This window comes from Gadus macrocephalus, chromosome 4 (genome assembly GCF_031168955.1).
Source record: "Gadus macrocephalus chromosome 4, ASM3116895v1".
Lineage (NCBI taxonomy): Eukaryota > Metazoa > Chordata > Actinopteri > Gadiformes > Gadidae > Gadus > Gadus macrocephalus.
In genome coordinates this window covers 32,995,693-33,022,918 of record NC_082385.1, presented here as the reverse complement: position 1 = coordinate 33,022,918, position 27,226 = coordinate 32,995,693, and the positions used below count along the sequence as shown (strand labels likewise).

At 45.9% G+C, this 27,226-nt stretch overlaps 1 protein-coding gene across 3 annotated transcripts; it reads right to left on the bottom strand.

Moving 5' to 3' along the window:
• Positions 1–354: 354 nt before the first annotated feature.
• Positions 355–26,859, bottom strand: LOC132455389 (zinc finger protein 271-like). 3 transcript variants are annotated; one of them, XM_060049245.1, is made up of 3 exons: positions 18,607–21,147; positions 2,404–7,886; positions 355–799 (listed from the first exon to the last, which is right to left on the bottom strand). In XM_060049245.1, the coding sequence occupies exons 1-2, from the start codon at positions 19,921–19,923 to the stop codon at positions 5,187–5,189; spliced, it is 4,017 nt and encodes a 1,338-aa protein (XP_059905228.1). In that variant the 5' UTR covers positions 19,924–21,147; the 3' UTR covers positions 355–799; positions 2,404–5,186. The 3 variants fall into 3 exon arrangements, with proteins under 3 accessions (XP_059905228.1, XP_059905227.1, XP_059905226.1); XM_060049244.1 differs by lacking the exons at positions 355–799; positions 2,404–7,886 and adding an exon at positions 26,117–26,859 and having other exon boundaries at positions 18,402–19,824; XM_060049243.1 differs by lacking the exons at positions 355–799; positions 2,404–7,886 and adding an exon at positions 22,591–24,012 and having other exon boundaries at positions 18,402–20,753.
• Positions 26,860–27,226: the final 367 nt, after the last annotated feature.

Here is a 27,226-nt window from a genome sequence, read left to right as displayed (position 1 = left end):
GCTGGACATGTGGGAGGAGCCAGGGGCGTCCACACCCAGAATCTCTGAGGTGACGCCGCGCTGCGTACCGCGGTCTCTGATGTCATTGTCTTCTTCAGAGAGGAAAACAGAGAAAGAGCCCCTTTGGATGGTCAAGGGTTAAAGGCTCCTGCTGAGAAGGCAGATTCGAGTACATTCTCAGTTGATCAAGGTTGTTTTCTTGCATAGATGCAATGTGTATTACTAACCTACGGCGGGCATGCCTCCACCAATATCCTCTTCAACCTTGATTGAAATAGTGTCTGGGGTCTGATGCTTTCCACATAAGAAGGAAACACAGACAAGACATATTCTTTAATTTTCACAGAATAGATGTCGATCCCCACTACCGACAGATTAGTTGGGCATAAGACGGGCATAATTGGCAGAGTAAAAACATCTACTGAATCATAAAGGTTTGGGCTTTCTATGGGATTGTTTTAGAGTTGTAACAGAGGAAGCCTCTCTTTTGGAGGGTGAATGAGAAGATGATTTCCAACCTGCACACTCAGCTCCTCGAGGCAGACCAGCCGCTCGCCGCGCTCCAGGCTCTTGGCCACGCTGTGGTCCGCAGACAGCGAGTTCAGGGCCTCCACTTCTGACGCGGTGAAGAGGGTGTCATGGCCGTCCTCTGCCAGTGGGCCCTCCCCTTTTCCGTAGACACTCAGAATCTTCAGCTCCTCGCTGTGACTGGACATGTGGGAGGAGCCAGGGGCGTCCACACCCAGACTCTCTGAGGTGGCGTTGCGATGAGTGCTACGGTCTCTAAAGGCATCGCAGTCTTTTGCAGCGGGAGAAAAAAAGGAAAATCTAATGTTATGATACATTATTTGCATAAAGGGAGGCATTGTGTATTTGTAAACATGAGAGAAACTTTTTAAATGTATGCAACATTGACACAGAGGGTTTAAAATGTGTACTGCTGACAAAGATTCACAGTTTTGGAGAGGGACGTCTCCTCCAGCACCCTCCTCCCTAGACTCAAAGCTCAAGTGGTTGGCCAGGTTAAGGACACTCCACGAACACCAGCGCAAAGTGATCTGAGCACAACATGACATGTGAGGCAAGCACAATAATTATATTTTGACGCTAAAAAGCAACAACGTGTCCTTCCCTCTAACCTGATCAGCTAACATTCATACATTATGAATTCAGTGATGTTTGACAATGATAAACCAGCTCAGGTGGCATCTGTCTTGAAACCCTTCTGGGCTCTTGACTAATTCCATCTTTGAAATGCAACTCCCAAGTTTGACTCGTGTTTTAGCAGGGCGCTGGTCATGATGGTTTTCCAAAGAGGACCAGGCTTTTTAGCGCAGGAAGAATCTAGCATCAGCCTAGAATCTATGCTGCCTAGAATCTACCAAATCAAAAAAAAAAATACTCAATGAGTAATGTACACACCTTCACTTTTAAAATGGGGCTGCATAGACTTTAAGGATAGCTTTTTGCCTACAAATATGCGTTTCCAGGTTTTCTGTCTGGCAGGCAACATCCCTTGAGAGAAGCTGCTGAATGTAAGCACTTGATGAGCTGGCCTGCGTAGAGACAACAAAGAAAAATCAGTACTCAATTTTTTATCTTATGTATAAAAAATACCTATGTATTCCAGGTGCAAGTTGTAAGAAGATAAAAGAGAAGCATGTTTAGTGGATTACATTAGCCCAATACTTAAAATGTGTTCTTTGAAATGATATTACATCCTTGATTTGTATACATATTTTATAGTTCATCTCAACAACCCAATACCATGACATCAAGCTCTGCAGAAATCTGCTGATAACCCTTTGATTTGAATCAGGTGTGAAGGGGAAAACATGCCTATAATAGTGCGTTCCAGGTACACTTTTTTGCCCGTTAATAACCAGCTATATCTGGGAGTACAAGAGGGTAGAAGGGGGCGAAAACACGGGTTCCCAGGAACGCACCATATGTATTTAGGATGAGTTTAACAGGTCAATCTCCTCATCAGTAAAACGCTACAACTACAGCGGTCCAGTGGCCGGTAGAATACAGTTGTATTCGTTTGTTGTATGGTGAGCAGACATTGTAAAACATTGCATTCCCTTGGTGTCCAAGCAGTAGAGATCAGTGCCTGTAGCCCCTTTGTTGAATTGTGCCCATTCTCGTATGATGCCCCATGCTTGCTGAGGTGCACACTCGAGTTACAGTGCGTGTATTTATAGTTATGAATGGGCGGCAATGTATTAGTCCACGATCCTTTCTTTAATAGGTCCATGGTATTTACACACATAACTGATACTTAACATTAGCGACAGTATCTTGGCTGTTAGCTGTAGCGCTAATGCTAAAGCAACATTATAATGCTAACAAGGTAACCATATACACTACAACAACACAATGATATGGCGTTAGTTAACTTACTTTTTAGAGGTTTTGTATATCCAAACACTGAGCAACTGCGATGATTCGCTCGTTTGCAAGCCACGGTGTCTCTCAAGGAAAGAACTATGTGAACACGTTCTTAACTAATTTTCTCATGGGCGGTCAGGGCAAATAATCTGGGCGGGCAAAATAAGAGGAAGGGGAGGTAACCTTTCCCCGTAATTTCGATTTTATTAAACATGGTTAAAAATAATACAAACAGAATAAATGCAAGAAAAAATCCCAAGCAATAAATAATGAAGTTCAAATGATAGTTTTTTATAATTATCATGATGATGATGATGTTCAGCTCGTTTGTTAAAAGAAATCAAAGCTTTTGGACCAAACAATATTTGAACAGATGAACCGAAACCATCAAACAAGAAAAGAAAAACAGAAATTCACTGCTCCAGCTCAGTTTCCCTCTGGCTTATGAACTTTCCACACACACACACACACACACACACACACACACACACACACACACACACACACACACACACACACACACACACACACACACACACACACAAATAATTAGTAAACAGAAAAAGAAGAGACCCGACACAAACCCAACCCCTGTACATGACCATACGACATAAGGAACGATAAATCATGGTAGGTTTGTTATCCTACCAAGAGTATTAAAGAAACACTGTCAAGGACCCCAACACTGCTTTCAGGTCAGGAGATAGGGCTCAGTACAGCACAGCCAGAGCGAACCTAAAGAGGGGCATAAGGGCTGCTAAGTTAGCATATAAAAGGAAAATAGAGGGCTACATCATGGACAAAAACCCTCGTCAGGTGTGGCAGGGAATACAGCACATCACTAACTACAAGGGCCACAACATCACAACTACCAACTCTAATGCTACAAGGGCAGAGGAATTAAACAGTTTCTTTGCCCGGTTTGAGGCGGATAGTCAACCAACGCCCACCCCCCAGCCTTCACCAACACCCCGCTGACCATCCAGGAACATCAGGTTAGAAGGACACTGAGGAAAGTGAACCCGAGGAAGGCGGCAGGACCCGACGGCGTACCGGCAGGGCTCCAGAGTGCGCCTAATTTGGGCGCACATGCGCCTAGAATTCGGGGTAGTGCGACCAAATATTTTATTTGGGCGCACCGGTGCGACTGAAAATGTATCTGGTATAATTATTATTATTATTTTTTACACAGCAGTCTATTCATAATATTGTAATAACCACGGAAGAGGCAGTGAATGAAGTATTGATTAGACAGCGATTTATAAACCTTTGGAACACGCAACACCGGTAACAATAGAAACGCCGGCTAACAAACCCGCGAAGCCCAATCCAGGGGCCTGTACTACGAAGCTCGATTAGAGGGTTAGCGAGGTATGTTGAGCTGAAAGCCTGGGTTAGCTGTACCATGAAAGTTGATCTCTTTAAGCGTCGCTGTATCACCATGGTGACCTGTGCTCGCAACCAAACCTGGTCGGGAGCAGCTTTTCAGCGAGTCTACCCGGAGATCGCCTACTTATATCGGCGTGCGCAGCTTCCTAGCCCCTCCTCCGATAATGGCGTCACCATTTGTGGGTGTTCCCATGGACCTCGACGCACTTATCGTACAGGCGTCTCTCCGGAGACAGAGGGTTTTTCGCGACAGAACCGATCCCTTTGCATTGTCTGACGATATTCTTCATGAGAGATACAGATTCGGCATTTATTTAATGGTGAAGATATTATTAATCAATGGCGTAAATATCGACGGTGCAACCGGTGCAGCTGCCCGGGTTCCTCGTTATGCTTACCTTCCTGGACCTGCTGCTATTTAGATATATGTGGGCAGAAGGGGTTGTTGGTTGTTGTCTGGGAGGGAGGGGAGGGTGTAGGACACTTGAATGTGCCTTAAGTGGAAGGCAGGGGGAGGGGTTATTGTTGTTAGATTTATTAATATTTCGTACTGTATTCTATTTATTCTTTTTATTTTTTTTAAAAGCACTGAACAAGATCTGCACCTTAATTTCGTTGCGTAAATACACTGTATTTAACCCAATGACAAATAAAGATTCTACTTCTAAGCACACGGAATGGAAAGGTAAGTGAAATGAACACAATCATGTATGGTGTGGGGTACAATCTCAGTCTATTTCACAAGTTTACTATGCGTTTTTTTGTAATAACAAAGATAGCGATAATGACAATGTTGTGGCAATATCAAGCAGAACTTTAATATAAAAATTATATGAACCTTGTTTGAATAATTTGTCAATTTCAATGAATTTCTATGCATTCTCCATGGACCTAGAGATACCTCCCGCCCTCTCTAATAGAAAGGTGTTAAGATAGTTTGCATTTGCAACTGTGGCCACCTAGTTTGATAATGAGGCCAATCCAGACTTCTTTGTTGTGTAGATTCCTTTAACCGTCTTGCAGCCATGTCCACTTCACCCATATTGTGAATTGCAATTTAACTTGGTCTCTCCTCTGGCCAATCCTAAACTCCACGAAGGCCCCTCCCCCTGACCTTTGTTTCCTTTGTATTTACCCACGATGTGAACATTTCCTATAAGAATCATGTACACCCATCGTCTCATTGACTGTATGCTTGGTAACTTTGCTGCCTGTATCTTCCCCTGATCAAGCTCTACATTAAATCAAATATTTTGCCGTCAGAAGTGTCCTAGAAATAAGTTATTCAACACAGACATCGATTATTAATAAAAACAGAAAGCAAATCAAAAGTTGAAAGCGTTTCATCGTGATGAAAAGAAAAACTAAAAGCAGTAATTTAAACCAATGCAAGACAGAGGTCTCAATCAAAGCGTCCCGTTACCCCGTGCCAAACGGTGCTTGAGCATGTGCACACGCAAAGTGCGTGGGTCGCTGTAGCTGGCGTTGCACTGCAGACACACGCAGGGCTTCACCCCAGAGTGAGTCCTCAGGTGGGTCTTCAGGTGGCTTGTCTGACTGAAGCGCTTCGTGCATTGGTCACACTTGTAGGGCTTCTCCCCGGAGTGACTCCTCATGTGTTTATTCAGGCTGCCTTTCTCACTGAAGCACTTCGTGCATTGGTCACACCTGTAGGGCTTCTCCCCGGAGTGAGTCCTCATGTGGTTCTTCAGGCAGCTTGTCCGACGGAAGCGCTTCGTGCATTGGTCACACTTGTAGGGCATCTCCCCGGAGTGAGTCTTCATGTGGCTCTTCAGGCAGCTTGTCCGACGGAAGCGCTTCGTGCATTGGTCACACTTGTAGGGCATCTCCCCGGAGTGAGTCCTCATGTGGTTCTTCAGGACGTAATTCTGACTGAAGCGCTTCGGGCATTGGTCACACTTGTAGGGCTTCTCGCCGGAGTGAGTCCTCAGGTGGATCTTCAGGTGGCCTTTCCGACTGAAGCACTTCGTGCATTGGTCACACTTGTAGGGCTTCTCCTCGGAGTGAGTGCAAGTGCGTGGGTCGCTGTAGCTGGCGTTGCACTGCAGACACACGCAGGGCTTCTCCCCAGAGTGAGTCCTAATGTGGAACTTCAGGTGGCTTGTCAGATTGAAGCACTTCGTGCATTGGTCACACTTGTAGGGCTTCTCCTCGGAGTGAGTCCTCATGTGGATCTTCAGGAGGGAGCTATGACTGAAGTGCTTCGTGCATTGGTCACACCTGTAGGGCTTCTCCCCGGAGTGAGTCCTCATGTGGGTCTTCAGGTGGCTTGTCTGACTGAAGCGCTTCGTGCATTGGTCACACTTGTAGGGCTTCACCCCGGAGTGACTCCTCATGTGTTTATTCAGGCTGCCTTTCTCACTGAAGCACTTCATGCATTGGTCACACCTGTAGGGCTTCTCCCCGGAGTGAGTCCTCATGTGGTTATTCAGGGTACCTTTCTCACTGAAGCACTTCGTGCATTGGTCACACTTGTAGGGCTTCTCCCCGGAGTGAGTCCTCATGTGGTTATTCAGGGTGCCTTTCTCACTGAAGCACTTCGTGCATTGGTCACACCTGTATGGCTTCTCGCCGGAGTGAGTCCTCATGTGGTTCTTCAGTTTGAATGGGTGACTGAAGCTCTTCGTGCATTGGTCACACTTGTAGGGCTTCTCCCCGGAGTGACTCCTCATGTGTTTATTCAGGGTGCCTTTCTCACTGAAGCACTTCGTGCATTGGTCACACCTGTAGGGCTTCTCCCCGGAGTGAGTCCTCATGTGGTTATTCAGGGTGCCTTTCTCACTGAAGCACTTCGTGCATTGGTCACACTTGTAGGGCTTCTCACCGGAGTGAGTCTTCATGTGGCTCTTCAGGCAGCTTGTCCGACGGAAGCGCTTCGTGCATTGGTCACACTTGTAGGGCTTCTCCCCGGAGTGAGTCCTCATGTGGTTCTTCAGGACGTAATTCTGACTGAAGCGCTTCGGGCATTGGTCACACTTGTAGGGCTTCTCCTCGGAGTGAGTGCAAGTGCGTGGGTCGCTGTAGCTGGCGTTGCACTGCAGACACACGCAGGGCTTCTCCCCAGAGTGAGTCCTAATGTGGAACTTCAGGTGGCTTGTCAGATTGAAGCACTTCGTGCATTGGTCACACTTGTAGGGCTTCTCCTCGGAGTGAGTCCTCATGTGGATCTTCAGGAGGGAGCTATGACTGAAGTGCTTCGTGCATTGGTCACACCTGTAGGGCTTCTCCCCGGAGTGAGTCCTCATGTGGGTCTTCAGGTGGCTTGTCTGACTGAAGCGCTTCGTGCATTGGTCACACTTGTAGGGCTTCACCCCGGAGTGACTCCTCATGTGTTTATTCAGGCTGCCTTTCTCACTGAAGCACTTCATGCATTGGTCACACCTGTAGGGCTTCTCCCCGGAGTGAGTCCTCATGTGGTTATTCAGGGTACCTTTCTCACTGAAGCACTTCGTGCATTGGTCACACTTGTAGGGCTTCTCCCCGGAGTGAGTCCTCATGTGGTTATTCAGGGTGCCTTTCTCACTGAAGCACTTCGTGCATTGGTCACACCTGTATGGCTTCTCGCCGGAGTGAGTCCTCATGTGGTTCTTCAGTTTGAATGGGTGACTGAAGCTCTTCGTGCATTGGTCACACTTGTAGGGCTTCTCCCCGGAGTGACTCCTCATGTGTTTATTCAGGGTGCCTTTCTCACTGAAGCACTTCGTGCATTGGTCACACCTGTAGGGCTTCTCCCCGGAGTGAGTCCTCATGTGGTTATTCAGGGTGCCTTTCTCACTGAAGCACTTCGTGCATTGGTCACACTTGTAGGGCTTCTCACCGGAGTGAGTCTTCATGTGGCTCTTCAGGCAGCTTGTCCGACGGAAGCGCTTCGTGCATTGGTCACACTTGTAGGGCTTCTCCCCGGAGTGAGTCCTCATGTGGTTCTTCAGGACGTAATTCTGACTGAAGCGCTTCGGGCATTGGTCACACTTGTAGGGCTTCTCGCCGGAGTGAGTCCTCAGGTGGATCTTCAGGTGGCCTTTCCAACTGAAGCGCTTCGTGCATTGGTCACACTTGTAGGGCTTCTCCCCGGAGTGAGTCCTCATGTGGACGATCATATTGGCATTGTTGGGAATAACCTTTCCACACAAGACACCGGGCCGGCCCTTGCGGCCGCCCCGATGCCCAGTCAGCTCCTCAAGGCGGACCAGCCGCACGCTGCAGTTCAGGCTCTTGGCCACGCTGTGGTCAGCGGACAGCGAGCTCAAGGCCTCCGGTTCTGACGCGGCAAAGAGGGTGTCATGGCCGTCCACCGCCAGTGGGCCCTCCCCTTGTCCGTAGACGCTCAGGATACGCAGCTCCCTGCTGTGACTTGACATGTGGGAGGAGCCAGGGGCGTCCACACGCAGACTCTCCGAGGTGGCGCCGCACTGCGTGCTGCTGTCTCTGCTGTCATTGTCTTCTTCAGAGAGGAAAACAGACAAGAGAGAAAGTAACGTTTTTAATTAATCATTTTCACAAAGGTATACAGTTTGTACTGTATACCTTTGTGTATTGGAAGATTTATATTTTGACATTCTTTCTAACTTTTATTTGTTGATTATGCATTTTCCTTATCGCCCTTTGGATGGTCAAGGGTTAAAGGCTCCTGCTGAGAAGGCAGAATCGAGTACATTCTCAGTTTATAAAGGTTGTTTTCTTGCATCGATGCAATGTGTATTACTAACCTACAGCGGGCATGCCTCCACCAATATCCTCTTCAACCTTGATTGAAATGGTGTCTGGTGTCTGCTGCTTTCCACATAAAGAAGGAAACACACACAAGACATATTCTTTCATTTTCACAGAATAGTTGTCATTTTTACCCTGCCAAGCTGATAAAATCCCCCTTCGTCTCGGAGCTGGCTTTCTTGGTTCACAGGAGAAGGCGGGGCTACACTAGTGGTGGTTCGGTCGCGAACTGATTCGTTCGAACGAATGAATCGTTAGAACGAACGAACCGAACTGGTTCTTCTCTCTCGTTCGTCTCGTTCGCCTCGTTCGTCTCGTTCGTGACTCAGAATTGAGACAGACCCACGACTCGCTGACAGTTCGTTCACTCACTGTGTGAGTGGTGAAGACGAGGGACCGAGGCGACTCACGAGAGCCAGACAATCGTATGCAAGACAGAAATAAACCGATTTCATGGGGGAAAAAAACGAAGGGGCTTAGTGAGCGTACGATAATACGACTAAATATCAGTGAAATGGTAAATGCATGTTGTCTTTGTATTTTCTGTGTTATGCCAGATTAATAAAATATTTGAATGTCTCGTCAATCTGTCTTGTTCTTTCATGGTTCGTTCTGCTGCACGCGACCTGGGACCCCCACCATGGTGGACCTGGGACCCCCACCATGGCGGATCTTGATCGATTCTTGAGTGGGGGTGGCCATCTTCACAATAGTGAAGATGGCCTTTACAAATTACTTTTAAACTTTTAAACACCCACCCCTCTGCGTTTGATTTGTCAAACTTCACCTTGAATGTGGGGAAGGGGGCATTTTGGATCCTTGGCCTATTAATTTAAGGACATGTCATTAAGCATACATTAAATAAAGCTGTTGAATAACTCAAAGGCCATTGAATACAGATGCCAACATATTTAACCATACACGATGTTGTATTTGCTAGTTTCACACATTTTTTAACACCCATCACCCCCCCCCCACCCCTAGTTGAACTATAACTTAAACTCTGAACTTTAACTTCATCTCGTCTCGAGTCTCTTGACCTTTATCTGCAAAGATAACAAAAGATAAGAGGTCAACCATGTCGGGACGAAAGAAGAGCATCGTGTGGACTCATTTTAACACAACCGAGGGTTCAGTGTTAGCCATCTGCAATATTTGCAAAAACAAAATTTTGTTTAAAAAGGAGGGTCCACTGCCAATTTGCACCGTCACATCAAGACCAGGCACCCCGGGGACCCGGACTCCAGGGGCAGAGGCCAGGCTATGCAATCCAGGCTGACCCAGTACATGTCGCGGCCGATAACACCGCAACGGCAGAAAAACTTGGACGAACAGCTGGCGAAAATGGTGGTCTGGGACCTACAGCCATTTTCATTTGTGGAGGACAGGGGCTTCAAGGCATTTACAAAGGCCCTCAATCCGTTTTACACCCTACCAGGTAGGAAGACCGTCTCCAAGGTCCTGGTTCCTCGGCTTTATGCCACCTGCCATGCCGGAGTCAAGGAGAGAGTGGGACACGCTGCAGCTGTGTGTCTCACAACGGAGTGTTGGACATCCAGGACGACCCAGAGCTATATGTCTGTGACATGCCATTTCGTGGAGAATTATGAAATGGTCAGCTGTCTCCTGGACTGTTTTCAGTCCTTTGAGGATCACGCGGGAGTGGGAGATCCAGGACAAGGTGGTCGCCTGCGTTACGGATGGAGCGTCGAATATAACCGTGGCGATCCAGAAATGCCGATGGAAGCACCTGCATTGTTTTGCCCATACACTGAATCTGATTGTAAGGGGGGGGGGGGGGGTTGAACCACTTCCATCGAAGCTCCTTGTCGGCGGAGAGGCTAAGGGCCACTCTCCTTCAAATGGGTCAGCCAGACCTGAAGGTTCTGCAGGATTGCCCCACCCGGTGGAACTCAACCTTTTACATGTTGAATCGTTTTGTGAGACTGAGGGATGCCATCATCACCACCCTGGCTTTGGTGAATCCAGCAGTGACCACCTTGACCCATGATGAGTGGGAGGCCATTGAAGAGGCATGAGAGGTGCTTCAGCCATATGAAGAGGTGACAGTGGAGATCAGTGGAGAAGGGTATGTATTTAATCTATTTATTTAATTAAATTCATTGGGGAATAATAAATGACATGACATATATGACACATGGTAATGGCAATACATAGATAAAAGGTCAATAGATAAAAATATGGTCAATAAATAGATATACATGGTATTTAAATAAATACATAATACATGGTTAATAAATAGATCAACAAATTCATAAATATTTTATTTAAAACAAAGTGGAACTGTAACTGTGTCCTTTCTGTGTCCTATCTGTAGCTACGTGACTGCCTCCAAAATAATTATTTTGGCACGGGGTCTGCAGAGGGTCATTGCAGACCGCCTGAGGACCGGCCGCCTCAAGCAGCCTGTGGTGGTGTCCCTTTTAACCTCACTCAACGCCGAGATGGCAAAGCGTTTCCATAGGATCGAGTTCAACGCCTTGCTGTCTGAATCCTCAGTCCTTGACCCCAGATTCAAGAGGAAGACCTCATCTGACGACCAGGCAGCCACCGAGGCCCTCCAAAGGCTCACAACTGCTGCAGCACAGGCGACCATCTCGAATCCATCCCAGCAGGAAGCTCTGGTGGAAGAAGGAGCTGCGGGGGGACAAGCCACAGAGGAGAGCATGGTCTGGGGTGACGTCGACGAGCAGGTCTCAGGGCTCGTCGGTCACCTTAGTGCAGGTGCGGAAGCGTCCCTCGAGATCCGGTCCTTCCTGCAAGAGGAACTGATCCCTAGGTCCTCCAACCCTCTGACCCAGTACCGCGGGAAGTAGGGGTGCTGGGGGTGCTGCAGCACCCCCAGCACTTGTTTTTGTTTTAACTGTGAAGCGCTTTGTGACCCTGGTCTGTGAAAGGCGCTGTACAAATAAAGCTTACTTACTTACTGTCTGAGGCCCTGTCTTATCACAGAAAACTATCATTTCTAAAAACTCTGGCCAAAGTGGAGATTTCTGAAAACTCTGGTTATGTGTTGTCGTGTCAACGGGGAGAAACGGGATTTTAGGTTCTGAAGCGTCACATTATGCACCAGGAAATGCTTAACGTCATGTGAGCGCCCGCTGTACCGTATTGGTCCGAATATAAACACAAACCCCATTGTAAGACGACCTATATTTGGAAAAAAGATTTGAAGACCAGATCTTGTTTTTATAAATAAATAAATTGTATTCATTGAAATAATATACGAAAATAAAAAGGCATAGAATAAAACACTGCATTGCCACTAAACAGTAGTGCAAATAGGCCGTACTGATGTGTACACCAAAGACTATTCCTGACACTCCTCTGCCCCGCTGTGTTCGCTCTGGCTGTGGTCGCTCCGCACTGTTTCGGCCCGTGGCAAAGCGAGTCATCCTCGCTGCTGTCCAAGGCATTTTGAGACGCAGCATTTATTTAATGCTCATATGACCTAGTGCTGAAAAAAGGTTAAATGAAAAAGTGTGAGGGTAGCGGTGGTGCGCTAAACTTGTTCTGTGAGCAGCTGGATGTGAACCATGGTGTGAAGGAAGTGAACACAACGATCGATTTTCGACTGTGCGCGCATGCACTGGTGTAATTGAGCTGCGCTGCTATATAGTGCAGGCTGAGGTATTTTTTTTCCAGCACCCCCTGCTGAGAATACGTTCCCGCGGCTATGCTCTGACCTGGTGGAAAAGTAGATCGTTGATCTATCCGCGGCTCACTCAGCTGATGCTGGAGAGATTGTGTGTGGTCGCCACGTCAGTGCCATCTGAACCCCCCCCCCCCCTGAGGATGGACACTGGGTTACAGCGCCCCTCACAACCCCCCCACCCCACCCCTTTCAAGTGTATATTGTATATAGTGCTCTGCAAACCTATGGTGGCATCATGCCTTCAGGGTGCATATTGTATATAGTGCTCTGCAAACCTATGGTGGCATCATGCCTTCAGGGTGCATATTGTATATAGTGCTCTGCAAACCTATGGTGGCATCATGGCTTCAGGGTGCATATTGTATATAGTGCTCTGCAAACCTATGGTGGCATCATGCCTTCAGTGTGCATATTGTATATAGTGCTCTGCAAACCTATGGTGGCATCATGCCTTCAGTGTGCATATTGTATATAGTTCACTGCAAACCTATGGTGGCATCAGGCCTTCAGTGTGCATATTGTATATAGTTCTCTGCAAACCTATGGTGGCATCATGCCTTCAGTGTGCATATTGTATATAGTTCTCTGCAAACCTATGGTGGCATCATGCCTTCAGTGTGCATATTGTATATAGTTCTCTGCAAATCTATGGTGACATCATGCCTTCAGTGTGTATTGAACAACCGCACATAAAAAGGTTGGACATATTATATTGATATTTTATCGTATTTGTCTAAGTGCATGCTTGACTCTTGTGTATAATTCCCAATTATTATTGATGTATTTGCACTTTTAATCTTGCTGAATTCTACAAGGCAAATAAATTAAGTTACAACTTAGTTCCCCGGCTCCATTCGTCTTTGTAGGGAAATGTTCAATTTTGTCTTTATTATTTTGTCCGAATGCACCAGAATGCTTCGTTTGTATGTGAAAATCACAATAAAATCTACTGGGAAGGATGCCCCCAGACCCCCCTACAGGGGTTTGGCTTACAAACGTTTAGCCCCCCCTGAAATGAAATTCACCAGCCGCCACTGTGTGTGTGTGAATAATTTTATTATTTATATATTTTGATATTATTAAAACGTTTTTTCTTATCAAATCTATTAGATCTCAGAATGATTTCATAGTAAAAAAGATGTTAAAGTTTGTGTTCCACAGTTGACACAGTAGCTCATTCAGTGTTGAGGGATAGGCCTATTGTAGCCTACGGTTAAAAAGGAAAACTCAAATGTGTTATAATGGCTTTGATAATATTAATACACATACTATTACGTTCTTAATAGGGTAACTAACTTGTAACAGTATCGAATTACATTTTCAAAGTAACCTTCCCATACTGTAGCTGAATAAATGGCACACACTGTTGCATGCACTGCACCAGGAGTAGGTTATAGTTATAACTAGGCTATACTTAGTTAGCTTCAACGATACATGAAGTAAACATACTTGGAACGTCCATGTAGGCCTACGCAGCAGCACTATGCGCAGGTGATGCCGCATGAAATGCCGCACGGCATATCATTATTAAGTAACGCATTATCTGAGGTAAAGTAAAGCCTAAGGTGGTTCGTTACATTTTCTTGTCGAGTAGCCTGGTGTTTACATTTTAGGGTTAGGGTTGACACATTGTTCGTTTATCTCGGGTATTTTTTTAATACATAAAATTAACGATATTGACTCACCTTTCAGGATAAAGTCAGCAGCTGATGACCGACTTAAGTTCCACGATCCTTTGAGAGTCTGAGTCTGACTGACTCAGAGTCAGCTGAACCGTGCACAAACACATTCCATGACCATGATTCGATTCACCATTCGATTCACAGGAAACTCGACCGAACCAGTTCAGTCGGATTTCACCATCGCTCCAGTTACAACTATTCATGTTGATATCGCTGCATCGTCTCTGTTGTAGAGACAATGCAGCATACACCTCTACCCAAGCCTCGCCCCTAGAACCACAAAGCTGTCTTATCGCATTTACATCAAAATGAAACCCCCAATATGTGTAGGGTCAGAGAGGGTTAATAGGGGTGCGAAATAAAGCCTGTAAATTACCTCGGTCAGTGTAAACGCGCAGATCACACAGGGGAAGAGTTGGGCATAAGACGGGCATATTTGGCGGTGCAAAAACGTTTACTGGATCATAAAGGTGAGGGCTTTCTATGGGTCTGTTTTAGAGTTGTAACAGAGGAAGCCTCTCTTTTGGATGGTGAATAAGAAGATGATTTCCAACCTGCACACTCAGCTCCTCGCGGCAGACCAGCCGCTCGCCGCGCTCCAGGCTCTTGGCCACGCTGTGGTCCGCAGACAGCGAGTTCAGGGCCTCCACTTCTGACGCGGTGAAGAGGGTGTCATGGCCGTCCACCGCCAGTGGGCCCTCCCCTTTTCCGTAGACGCTCAGAATCTTCAGCTCCTCGCTGTGGCTGGACATGAGGGAGGAGCCAGGGGCGTCCACACCCAGACTCTCTGAGGTGCCGTTGCGCTGAGTGCTACGGTCTCCAAAGGCATCGCAGTCTTCTGCAGAGGGAGAAAAAAAGGAAAAAGTATATTTACATTTAGATATTGCATAAAGGGAGGCATTGTGTATTTGTACACGTGAAAGAAACTCTTTAATTGTATGCAACATTGACACAGAGGGTTTAAAATGTGTACTGCAGACAAAGATTCACAGTTTTGGAGAGGGCCGTCTCCTCCAGCACCCTCCTCCCTAGACTCAAAGCTCAAGTGGTTGGCCAGGTTAAGGACACTCAACGAACACCAGCACAAAATGATCTGAGCACCACATGACATGCGAGGCAAGCGCAATAATTCTATTTTGACACTAAAAAGCAACAACGTGTCCTTCCCTGTAAGCTGATCAGCTAACATTTATACATTTTGAACCCTTCTGGGCTCTTGACTGATTCCATCTTTGAATTGTAACTCCAAGTTTAACTTTTAGCAGGGCGCTGGGCATGATGCTTTTTCAAAGAGGACCAGGCTTTTCAGCACAGGTAGAATCTAGCATCAGCCTAGAATCTATACTGCCTAGAATCTACTACATCAGGGGAAAAAATACTCAATGTAGAAAGTACACACCTTCACTTTTAAAATGGGTCTGCGAAGTCTTTAAGGATAGCTGTGTGCCTACAGTACGTGTTTCCAGGTGGTCTGTCTGGCAGGCAACATCCCTTGAGAGAAGCTGCTGAATGTAAGCACTTGATGAGCTGGCCTGCGTAAAGACAACAAAGTAAAATCTGTACTCAATTCATTACATTGAATATATTCCAGGTGCAAGTTGTAAGAAGATATAAGATAAGCATGTTTAGTGAATTACATCAGCCTAATACTTAAAATTAGTTATATGAAAGATATTACATCATTGATTTGTTTACATATTATATAGTTCATCTCATCAACTCAATACCATGACATCAAGCTCTGCAGAAATCTGCTAATAACCCTTTGATTTGAATCAGGTGTGAAGGGAAAAATAAGTTTATAAAACTGGGAGTACAAGAGGGTAGACGGGTGTGAAAAACGGGATGCCTGGAACGCACCATATGTATGTAGGGTGAGTTTAACAGGTCATAAATGATCTCATCAGTAAAACGCTAGAACTACTGCGGTCCAGTGGCCGGTAGAATACAGTTGTATTCGTTGGTTGTATGGTGAGCAGACATTGTTAAACATTGCATTCCCTTGGTATCCAAGCAGTAGAGATCAGTGCCTGTAGCCCCTTTGTTGAATTGTGCCCATTCTCGTATGATGCCCCTTGCTTGCTGAGATGCACACTCGACTTAGTGTGTGTATTTATAGGAATGAATGGGTGGCCATGTATTAGTCCGCTGTCCTTTCTCTATAATAGGTCCATGGTATTCACACACATAACTGATGCTATCTACCTTAACATTAGCGACAGTAACTTGGCTGTTAGCTGTAGCGCTAATGCTAAAGCAACATTATAATGCTAACAAGGTAACCATATACAGTACAGCAACACAATGATATGGCGTTAGTTAACTTACTTTTTCGAGGTTTGTAGCTGAGCCGTGGAGAGTTGGTACTAATTCAGACTTCATTTTCAGACATTGAGCAAGTCCAGCTCTGTATTGGCCCAAGTTGAGGAAGCAGTCGTCAGTGAAATGTTTGGCGCAGACTGGCGCATTTCCAGAGACAATACAATTAATTAACCCACTGGTTCTTCAGAGGCTCGGATGAATGAACAAAATATAGACTTTTGTGTTCATTTGTACATCCAAACACTGAACAACTGCGATGCTTCGCTCGTTTGCAAGCCACGGTGTGTCTCAAGGAAAGAACTATGTGTACAAGTCGTAACTCATTTTCTCATGGGCGGTCGGGACAAATAATCTGGGCGGGCAAAATAAGAGAAAGGGGAGGTAACCTTTCCCCGTAATTTCCTTTTCTTTTATTGAACATGGTTAAAAATAATTCTAACAAAATAACGAGCATTAAAAAAATCCTAAGCAATAAAAAATAGTTTTTTTAATTATGATGATGTTCAGCTCGTATGTTAAAAGAAATCAAAGCTTTTGGACCAAACAATAACACAATATTTGAACAGATTAACCGAAACCATCAAACAAGAAAAGAAAAACAGAAATTCAATGCTCCAGCTCATAACAATTCATTATTTGTTTCTGAAGGTTATTTTTAGTTGTGATATAGTGGTACATTTTAAGCCTTTTGCATTGGTTCAAAGTTTCCCTCTGGTTTAGGAAACACACACACACACACACACACACACACACACACACACAAAAATAATTAGTAAACAAAAAGAAGAGACCCGACACAAACCCAACCCCTGTACATGACCACACGACATAAGGAACGATAAATCATGGTAGGTTTGTTATCCTACCAAGAGTATTAAAGAAACACTTGACACTACACTGTGTCTTGTGTTTCAACTCATTGTAGTAATTTGGAGCTGATTGGACAATTCAGCCAATGAATCTAATAGGCTACCTCCCTCAACAGCATTCGTGCATTGCGCAACATAACTACATGCATAGAGAAGTGACAGATAGTTAACTAGCAGAGAGTTGTAAAGGCACTTTCTACCCATTTCAGTGGAGGAATTGGACTCCTCATGAATGATATACTTAAAAGGAACAAGTAAATTACATGTTAATTAAGTCTTTTGGTATGTAGCATATAAAAAAAAAATATACAACGGTCCCAAAGTGCATTTGAAATGCACCTTGAGACTCCGGTCAAACACTATAGGACATTGATCATGATATGCCTCAATATCAGAATAACAACGGCTAGTGGAATGAAAGTGAAAGCAGTGTAGGCTTCTCCAGGCCCTGCAAGTCAGGATGTAGGCTATGAATCAGAATACATTTTTAGATAGTGGGCATCCCAGAAACCAATTCTATATTTTCGTGGGGAGGACCCCCGTCCATTACTGCACCCCACCCACGAATTGGATCACCAGCCGCCGCTGCAAACAGGGAGTGAAGGGGGACCAATGCTAGGAATCTTCTGACTTCAACCATTATCGCCCATTATGATACAATCCATCCAAGGTAGTTAGCATTAAGCGCACAGAATGGAACGGTAAGTGGAATGAACACAATCATGCATAATGTGCGGTTCAATCACAGTCTATTTCACAAGTGAACTTTTCAGGCTTTTTGTAATAACAAAGATAACGGTAATGACAATGTTGTGGCAATATCAAGCATAACTTTTATATACAAATTATATGAACCCAGTTTGAATAATTTGTCAATTTCAATGAATTTCTATGCATTCTCCATAGACCTAGAGGAACCTCCCGCCCTCTCTAATAGAAAGGTGTTAAGATAGTTTGCATTTGCAACTGTGGGCACCAAGTTTGATACTGAGGCCAATCCAGACTTCTATGTTGTGTAGATTCCTTTAACTGTCTTGCAGCCATCTCCACTTCACCCATATTGTGAATTGCAATTTAACTTGGTCTCTCCTCTGACCAATCCTAAACTCCACAAAGGCCCCTCCCCCTGACCTTTGTTTCCTTTGGATTTACCCACGATGTGAACGTTTCCTATAAGAATCATGTACACCCATCGTCTCATTGACTGTATGCTTGGTAACTTCGCTGCCTGTATCTTCCCCTGATCAAGCTCTACATTAAATCAAATCTTTTGCTGTCAGAAGTGTCCTAGAAATAAGTTATTCAACACGGACATCAATTAATAAAAACAGAAAGTGAATCGAAGGTACGAAGCGTTTAATCGTGATGAAAAGAAAAACAAAAAGCAGTAATTTCAACCAATACCAGACAGAGGTCTCAATCAAAGCGTCCCGTTACCCCGTGCCAAAGTGTGCTTGAGCATGTGCACACGCAAAGTGCTTGGGTCGCTGTAGCTAACGTTGCACTGCAGACACACGTAGGGCTTCTCCCCAGAGTGAGTCCTCATGTGGCGCTTCAGGTGGCTTGTCTGACTGAAGCGCTTCGTGCATTGGTCACAGTTGTAGGGCTTCTCCCCGGAGTGAGTCCTCATGTGTTTATTCAGGGTGCCTTTCAGACTGAAGCACTTCGTGCATTGGTCACACCTGTAGGGCTTCTCCCCGGAGTGACTCCTCATGTGTTTATTCAGGGTGCCTTTCTCACTGAAGCACTTCGTGCATTGGTCACACTCGTAGGGCTTCTCCCCGGAGTGAGTCCTCATGTGTTTATTCAGGGTGCCTTTCTCACTGAAGCACTTCGTGCATTGGTCACACTTGTAGGGCTTCTCCCCAGAGTGAGTCCTCAGGTGGATCTTCAGGTTGCATTTCAGACTGAAGCACTTCGTGCATTGGTCACACTTGTAGGGCTTCTCCCCGGAGTGAGTCGTCATGTGGTTCTTGAGGATGTCATTCTGACTGAAGCGCATCGTGCATTGGTCACACTTGTAGGGCTTCTCCCTGGAGTGACTCCTCATGTGTTTATTCAGGGTGCCTTTCAGACTGAAGCACTTCGTGCATTGGTCACACTTGTAGGGCTTCTCCCCAGAGTGAGTCCTCAGGTGGATCTTCAGGTTGCATTTCAGACTGAAGCACTTCGTGCATTGGTCACACTTGTAGGGCTTCTCCCCAGAGTGAGTCCTCCTCATGTGTTTATTCAGGTGGCTTGTCTGACTGAAGCGCTTCGTGCATTGGTCACACTTGTAGGGCTTCTCCCCAGAGTGAGTCCTCAGGTGGATCTTCAGGTTGCATTTCAGACTGAAGCACTTCGTGCATTGGTCACACTTGTAGGGCTTCTCCCCAGAGTGAGTCCTCCTCATGTGTTTATTCAGGTGGCTTGTCTGACTGAAGCGCTTCGTGCATTGGTCACACTTGTAGGGCTTCTCCCCAGAGTGACTCCTCCTGTGTCTATTCAGGGTGCCTTTCTCACTGAAGCACTTCGTGCATTGGTCACACCTGTAGGGCTTCTCCCCAGAGTGAGTCCTCATGTGGATCTTCAGGGTGCCTTTCTGACTGAAGCACTTAGTGCATTGGTCACACTTGTAGGGCTTCTCCCCGGAGTGACTCCTCATGTGTTTATTCAGGGTGCCTTTCTCACTGAAGCGCATCATGCATTGGTCACACTTGTAGGGCTTCTCCCCAGAGTGAGTCCTCAGGTGGATCTTCAGGTTGCCTTTCCGACTGAAGCGCTTCTTGCATTGGTCACACTTGTAGGGCTTTTCCACCGCCAGTGGGCCCTCCCCTTGTCCGTAGACGCTCAGGATGCGCAGCTCCCCGCTGTGAATTGACATGTGGGAGGAGCCAGGGGCGTCCACACGCAGACTCTCCGAGGTGGCGCCGCGCTGCTTGCTGCAGTCTCTGATGTCATTGACGTCTTCTTCAGAGAGGAAAACAAAGCCGGAGAGAAAGTAATGGTTTTAATTCATTATTTGCACAAAGGGATACAGTATGTACTATGTACACACTTGTGTGTGCATTGGAAGAATTATATTCAGGCCTCGACATTAACGGTTGCCCGCTTGCCCGGGGCAACCAAAAGTCATATTTGGGCAAGTTGAGATTGATTTCTGGTTGCCCGAACGGGCAAGTGGATTTTGGGTGGATGTTAATATAAAGGCTATTTATTCAAATGTTTTTAGAAACTGCAGAACAACCTTTTTTGCCGCAAAATAACACCAAATATCTGCAATTGATCAGCGCGCCGTCTTCTCTTACCTCGGAAAGCGAGTCAACAGACACGCATCGCTTCAGTGCGAACATAGCCCCGCCTTCTGTCACTCGCAGTGCGTTCTCTGGCCGTGATTCGAAGGTGTTAGCTAAAGGTTAGCCAACAAAGCTAGCATCGCAAGTGCAGCGCCTCCGCGAACGGTTTAGGTAGAAGGAAAATTTAGTAGTGATGGAGGAGTGCAGCTTGGAAGTAATTTGGATTGAGGCAAATTACCAAGGAAAGTCATATGCAAGAACGCGGTTTTGGGTTTCATAACTGTGCACATGCACAGCAATAGCGATCTTTTTCACGAAATTGGACCCTCACAAACTATATATTACATGAAAGCTGAGCCTCCACTTATTCCAACAGTCCAAACCATATCATTCTGTGACTAAAACTCGCAAATAACAACTTAAGAAGAAACGTCCCCTTTTCTTTTAACAGCCAAAAATTAAGTAGGCCTATTACCTTAGATTTTTGTCCACAAAGTTGATTCTGGTCGAATAAAACCACCATAAACAGATAACCCAGTGTCTGGGCCAAAGTTTGCAACTAAACATGGTATTTTCAATCAATGAATAAGAGAAGGTTTCTTAGGAAATAGGTAAATTGCCTTCAATCAGAAAACATATTCTTCAGCGCAATCTAGTGGCCATATGTTTATTTGCAAGTGTTTGGCTTGGTGCATTCGAATATATTTGCCCTGAAATTTAAATAGAGGTGTCAAGTGTCAAAATTGTAAGATATCTACCTTTATTTGTGTCTCAGAGTAAGACATCGCTCCCAAATGATAACGACCAACTGATAATTATTGGTCTGGGGCCCCCTGTTTGAGCTACTCCCCCCACAACCCGACCCCGGATAAGCGGACGAAAATGAGATGAGATGAGATGAAATCATGCAGGTCTACATATAACTTGGCGATAGCTTTAATAGGTTGGAACGGTGGACTGAAATCACTTCATGGCACGATGTGACCGCTCGATAAATAAGTAAACAAAGCGAAATTTTGTTATTTTTTAAACACGTGTGGAAGCTAACATTCAGCTTCGGTCTAAGCTAGGATGATTTTTCTGAGCCCCCCCAAAACCAGGCCGCGTGCCTGGCAAAAAGAGGCCTTTTCACGATTCTGATTATAATTTGGGCAAGTGAACATCACATTCGGGCAAGTTGAACCTGACCTGTACTTGCCCGATGGGCAAGTGCTTTTGAAACCTTAATGTCAACCCCTGATATTTATATTTCTTTCTAACTTCTATTTGTTGAATATGCATTTCCCTTGTTCCCCTTGGGGGGGTCAAGGGTCAAAGGCTCCAGCTGAGAAGGCACCGATACGTCTCCGCCTTTTAAGGATGTGGGGAGGTGTTGGGAAAAATAACCTGATGAGCACATCATATGGCAGGCACATTAATATATAGTCGACTCTTGCTCTAAACCCAACGAACACATAACACAAACATGATAATATATAGTCAGGTCAAGGCCGGAGCTGAAGGCCCCATCTCCCAGGCAGGCAGATGGTGGACACTCAGACAATGCACCAGTATCATCTCCAGAACGGGAGAGCCACATTAATTTATCACACAGGAGACACCTCGAAGCTCTCCCCCACTAGAAGGAACACATGCAGATACTAGGGGCCTGAGAGCCACATTAATTTATCACACAGGAGACACCTCGAAGTTCTCCCCCACTAGAAGGAACACATGCAGATACTAGGGGCCTGAGAGCCACATTAATTTATCACACAGGAGACATTTTGAGAGCTCTGCCCCGTTAGGAGGAACCAAGAGATACACCTGCCCATACCAGGGCCTCAGAGCCACATTAAATTACCACACACACGAGACATTTCAGGGGGGCACTCCCCCGTTTTAATTTATCACACCGGAGACACGAGGAACTCTCCCTGTTACGAAGCCCTCTCAGGGCCTGGGAGCCAAAACACACCGAACCGCACACACCTCATCGAGAGGAGGATACAGCATAAGACTGCATCACACAGGAACTCTTCATCTTCTTCTGAAGCAGACCTTCCACGGAGGCGAAGCTCCAGACGAACCATCAGCGCTGATTAGGGACTTAGACATATTCGATTTCTCACGCTTTATGACTCTGTATAACCGTTGCCACTTTACTTAATAAATCCAAGGTCCTCGTGCCGATAGACTTTATTACCTCTCCGTCTCATTTTATCTGGTCCAGTAGCTAGACAGACCGTTTTTCCCAACAGAGGTCATCAAGACACAACCCAGGTCCCATTTTTGTCCACAAAGTTGATTCTGGTCGAATAAAACCACCATAAACAGATAACCCAGTGTCTGGGCCAAAGTTTGCAACTAAACATGGTATTTTCAATCAATGAATAAGAGAAGGTTTCTTAGGAAATAGGTAAATTGCCTTCAATCAGAAAACATATTCTTCAGCGCAATCTAGTGGCCATATGTTTATTTGCAAGTGTTTGGCTTGGTGCATTCGAATATATTTGCCCTGAAATTTAAATAGAGGTGTCAAGTGTCAAAATTGTAAGATATCTACCTTTATTTGTGTCTCATAGTAAGACATCGCTCCCAAATGATAACGACCAACTGATAATTATTGGTCTGGGGCCCCCTGTTTGAGCTACTCCCCCCACAACCCGACCCCGGATAAGCGGACGAAAATGAGATGAGATGAGATGAAATCATGCAGGTCTACATATAACTTGGCGATAGCTTTAATAGGTTGGAACGGTGGACTGAAATCACTTCATGGCACGATGTGACCGCTCGATAAATAAGTAAACAAAGCGAAAGTTTGTTATTTTTTAAACACATGTGTGGAAGCTAACATTCAGCTTCGGTCTAAGCTAGGATGATTTTTCTGAGCCCCCCCAAAACCAGGCCGCGTGCCTGGCAAAAAGAGGCCTTTTCACGATTCTGATTATAATTTGGGCAAGTGAACATCACATTCGGGCAAGTTGAACCTGACCTGTACTTGCCCGATGGGCAAGTGCTTTTGAAACCTTAATGTCAACCCCTGATATTTATATTTCTTTCTAACTTCTATTTGTTGAATATGCATTTCCCTTGTTCCCCTTGGGGGGGTCAAGGGTCAAAGGCTCCAGCTGAGAAGGCACCGATACGTCTCCGCCTTTTAAGGATGTGGGGAGGTCATCAAGACACAACCCAGGTCATCTGTTGTTTCTGATCACCTGCTTTACCAATACTGTAGTTATACTGGGAGTCAGAGCTCATTCAGCATTCCTGACATCCGTTTGCCATGAGGAAGATCTAAATCATTCTACTATGAACTGCATAAGTAGTCGTTGTAATGCATTCATAGTGACTACACTTGAGATAAATATTTATAGTTTTCTTTTATCACAGACACATATATTGGCAGATGTTCTTTTCTTTACCTTGAAATGTTTCGACGGATATACTTCCGTCTTCATCAGAAGGTCACACGGGTGTATTAGTGTGACGCGTTCTCATCAGCTGATGTTAACGGAGACGTGATCCACCCGTCTGTTTTTTTTGACTGGTGAGCCACACCCCCTGCTGTCAGTCTGCCGCCCCCAAGGACGGCACTCCAAGTATGGGAGAGCATATATGCTCCCTCATACCGTCACACTAATACACCCGTGTGATCTTCTGATGAAGACGGAAGTATGTGTGCAATGTGTATTACTGACCTACGGCAGGCAAGCCTCCACCAATATCCTCTTCATCCTTGATTGAAATGGTGTCTGGGGTCTGCTGCTTTCCACATAACGAACGAAACACACACACAAGACAATGACATATTCTTTCATTTGCACAGAATTGTTGTTAATCCCCACTAACCACACTTGCCATTTTTACACTGCCAAGCTGGTTCGGTCGCGGCTTGGCACGCCATTTTATTTCACTGTTTTGCCTGTGTGAAACTGAGGGGGTCAAATACCCCTTTGTCACAGAGCCGGCTTTCTTGGTTCACTAGAGAAGGCGGGGCTGCGCACGCAGAGTAAAGTACTGTAAAGTACTCTTCACAAATAATTGCATACTCCTTTGCTGACAAACTTATTTTTAGCCCGGAAAAAGCATTGTAAGAAAAGTTCTTCTGATACTTTGTCGTAGATCGCACCCTTTCCCCATCTTCGTAAAATGCTATTTTTAACAATATTAAATTATTATATTATAAACATTGCGCCGGGTAAACGCTAATACTCGATTTTCAATGAAAACTTTGTGCTGGAGGTTTAACAGAGGAAGCCTCTCTTTTGGAGGGTGAATGAGAGGATGATTTCCAACCTGCACACTCAGCTCCTCGCGGCAGACCAGCCGCTCGCCGCGCTCCAGGCTCTTGGCCGCGCTGTGGTCCGCAGACAGCGAGTTCAGGGCCTCCACTTCTGAGGCGGTGAAGAGGGTGTCATGGCCGTCCACCGCCAGTGGGCCCTCCCCTTTTCCGTAGACGCTCAGGATCTTCAGCTCCTCGCTGCGACTGGACATGAGGGAGGAGCCAGGGGCGTCCACACCCAGACTCTCTGAGGTGGCGCCGCGCTGCGTGCTACGGTCTCCAAAGGCATCGCAGTCTTCTGCAGAGGGAGAATTTTTTTTACAGAAAGAAATTGTTTTGATACACTGTATGCATAAAAGGAGGTGTGTATTTGTACACGTGAAACAAACTCTTTAAATGAATGCGTATATAACATTGACCCAGAGGGTTTAAAAAGTCTACTGCAGACAAGAGATTCACAGTTTTGGAGAGTCTCCTCCAGCACCCTCCCATTGTCCCGTTGACTCCCGCCGGAGCCCCCTCACCCCGAGGCACCACCGCTGCAGGCTGGTGGTGCCTCGGGGCTCAGACCGGAGACAACCGCCGGCAACAATCCCTTTCTCCTCCATGTCATGGTTCATGTACTTCAGGGAGTCAAAGCCAAAGTTCCTTTCCCCCAATTCCTTCTCAACCATGGCTGAGATAACCCCCACTACGAGTCTCGTTGTGGAAATACCAGAGACATGTTATGCGCCATAACACCAACAGCAGAACGGTTATCCAAATAAAGAAGTGCACAACAGTCGTGGCTCATTGGCGGGCCGAATTCTCTGGGCGGGCAAAGCGGAGAAGGGGCGGTAACCTGGCCCCTTATGACGACATATGGGGCCAAAATGGTGGAGCGGTATACCTAGTGCTCGTTTTACACCTAACGCCTTTTCTAGCTACTGGGGGATCATAGGCAGGCTAGGGGAACCTTTCAATCTTAGAAAACCTCATAAAGTGACATTTTCATGCCATGGGACCTTTAAAAAAATTAATGTTTTTGCAATTGTGTAATTAATTTTCTGATAAATGCACAGAATTTTGACTTTTTACTTTACAGTGTTAGATCAGTTGGTGTTTTTTTTTTTTTTTTAAACAGACCTGAAAAGCTGAGACCAAACTGCACTTGCTGTCTTTGAATCAGAGTTAAATCTATACACACACACGAGGCCTCAGACATTTAAAATGTCTTCTTGAATAAATCACTGATTTTAAAAATACATACAAAAATTGTCTGAGTCACTGCTGATGTTTTTGGATGCATAATAAAAAAATGAACTCATAAATAACAGCAACAAATTGATAAAATAAAAGCGAATTTGACAATTCCACCACTGTCTGAATTAAAATTATGATGTTGAGTTCCAGCGTGCCTTTAATATTCCCTCCATTGCAAGATGCCTTGTATCATGTTAAGATGTATGTGCCACCCTATAATAATCTCTGGTCTCACCCTGGCCATCCAACTGAAAATGTTCTTGCTCCGCCACTGAGCGCTTCATGCATTGGTCGCACCCGTACGGCTTCTCGCCGGTGTAAGTCCTCACGTGGATCTTGAGCTTGGAGCTCTCTCCGAAGCGCTTTGTGCATTGTTCACATCTGGAGGCCTTCTCGTATTGGTCACACTTGAAGGGCTTCTCCCCTGAGTGAGACCTCATGTGGAGCATCAGGTAGCTTTTCTGACTGAAGCGCTTCTTGCATTGGTCACACTTGTAGGGCTTTTCCCCGGAGTGAGTCATCGCGTGGCGCTTCAGGTTGCCTTTCAGACTGAAGCGCTTCTTGCATTGGTCACACTTGTAGGGCTTTTCCCCGGAGTGAGTCCTCATGTGGCGCTTCAGGTGGCTTGTCCGACTGAAGCGCTTCATGCATTGGTCGCACCTGTACGGCATCTTGGCTTTCGGCTTTTTGTTGGGAATAACCTTTCCACACAAGACACCGGGCCGGCCCTTGCGGCCGCCCCGATGCCGCAGGCTGCAGTTCAGGCTCTTGGCCACGCTGTGGTCTGCGGACCGCGAGCTCAAGGCCGCCAGTTCTGACGCAGCCAAGAGGGTGTCATGGCCGTCCACCGCCAGTGGGCCCTCCCCTTGTCCGTAGACGCTCAGGATGCGCAGCTCCCTGCTGTGACTTGACATGTGGGAGGAGCCAGGGGCGTCCACACGCAGACTCTCCGAGGTGGCGCCGCGCTGCGTGCTGCAGTCTCTGATGTCATTGCCGTCTCCATCAGTGAAGAAAACAAAGACAGAGAGAAAGGAAAGGTTTTAATTCATTATTTGCACAAAGGGATACAGTATGTACTATGTACTGTGTGTATTGGAAGAATTATATTTTGACATTCTTTCTTTCCAACGTCTTTTTGTTTATTATGCATTTCCATTGTCCACCTTGGGGGGGGTCAAGGGTCAAAGGCTCCAGCTGAGAAGGCACCGCTACGTTTTCCGCCTTTCAAGGATGTGGGGAGGTCATCAATACACAACCCAGGTCATCTGTGGTTTCCTGTCACCCGTTTTACCAATACTGTAGTTATACTGGGAGTCAGAGCGGATTCAGCATTCCTGACACCTGCCATGAAGAAGATGTAAATCATTCTACCATGGACTGTA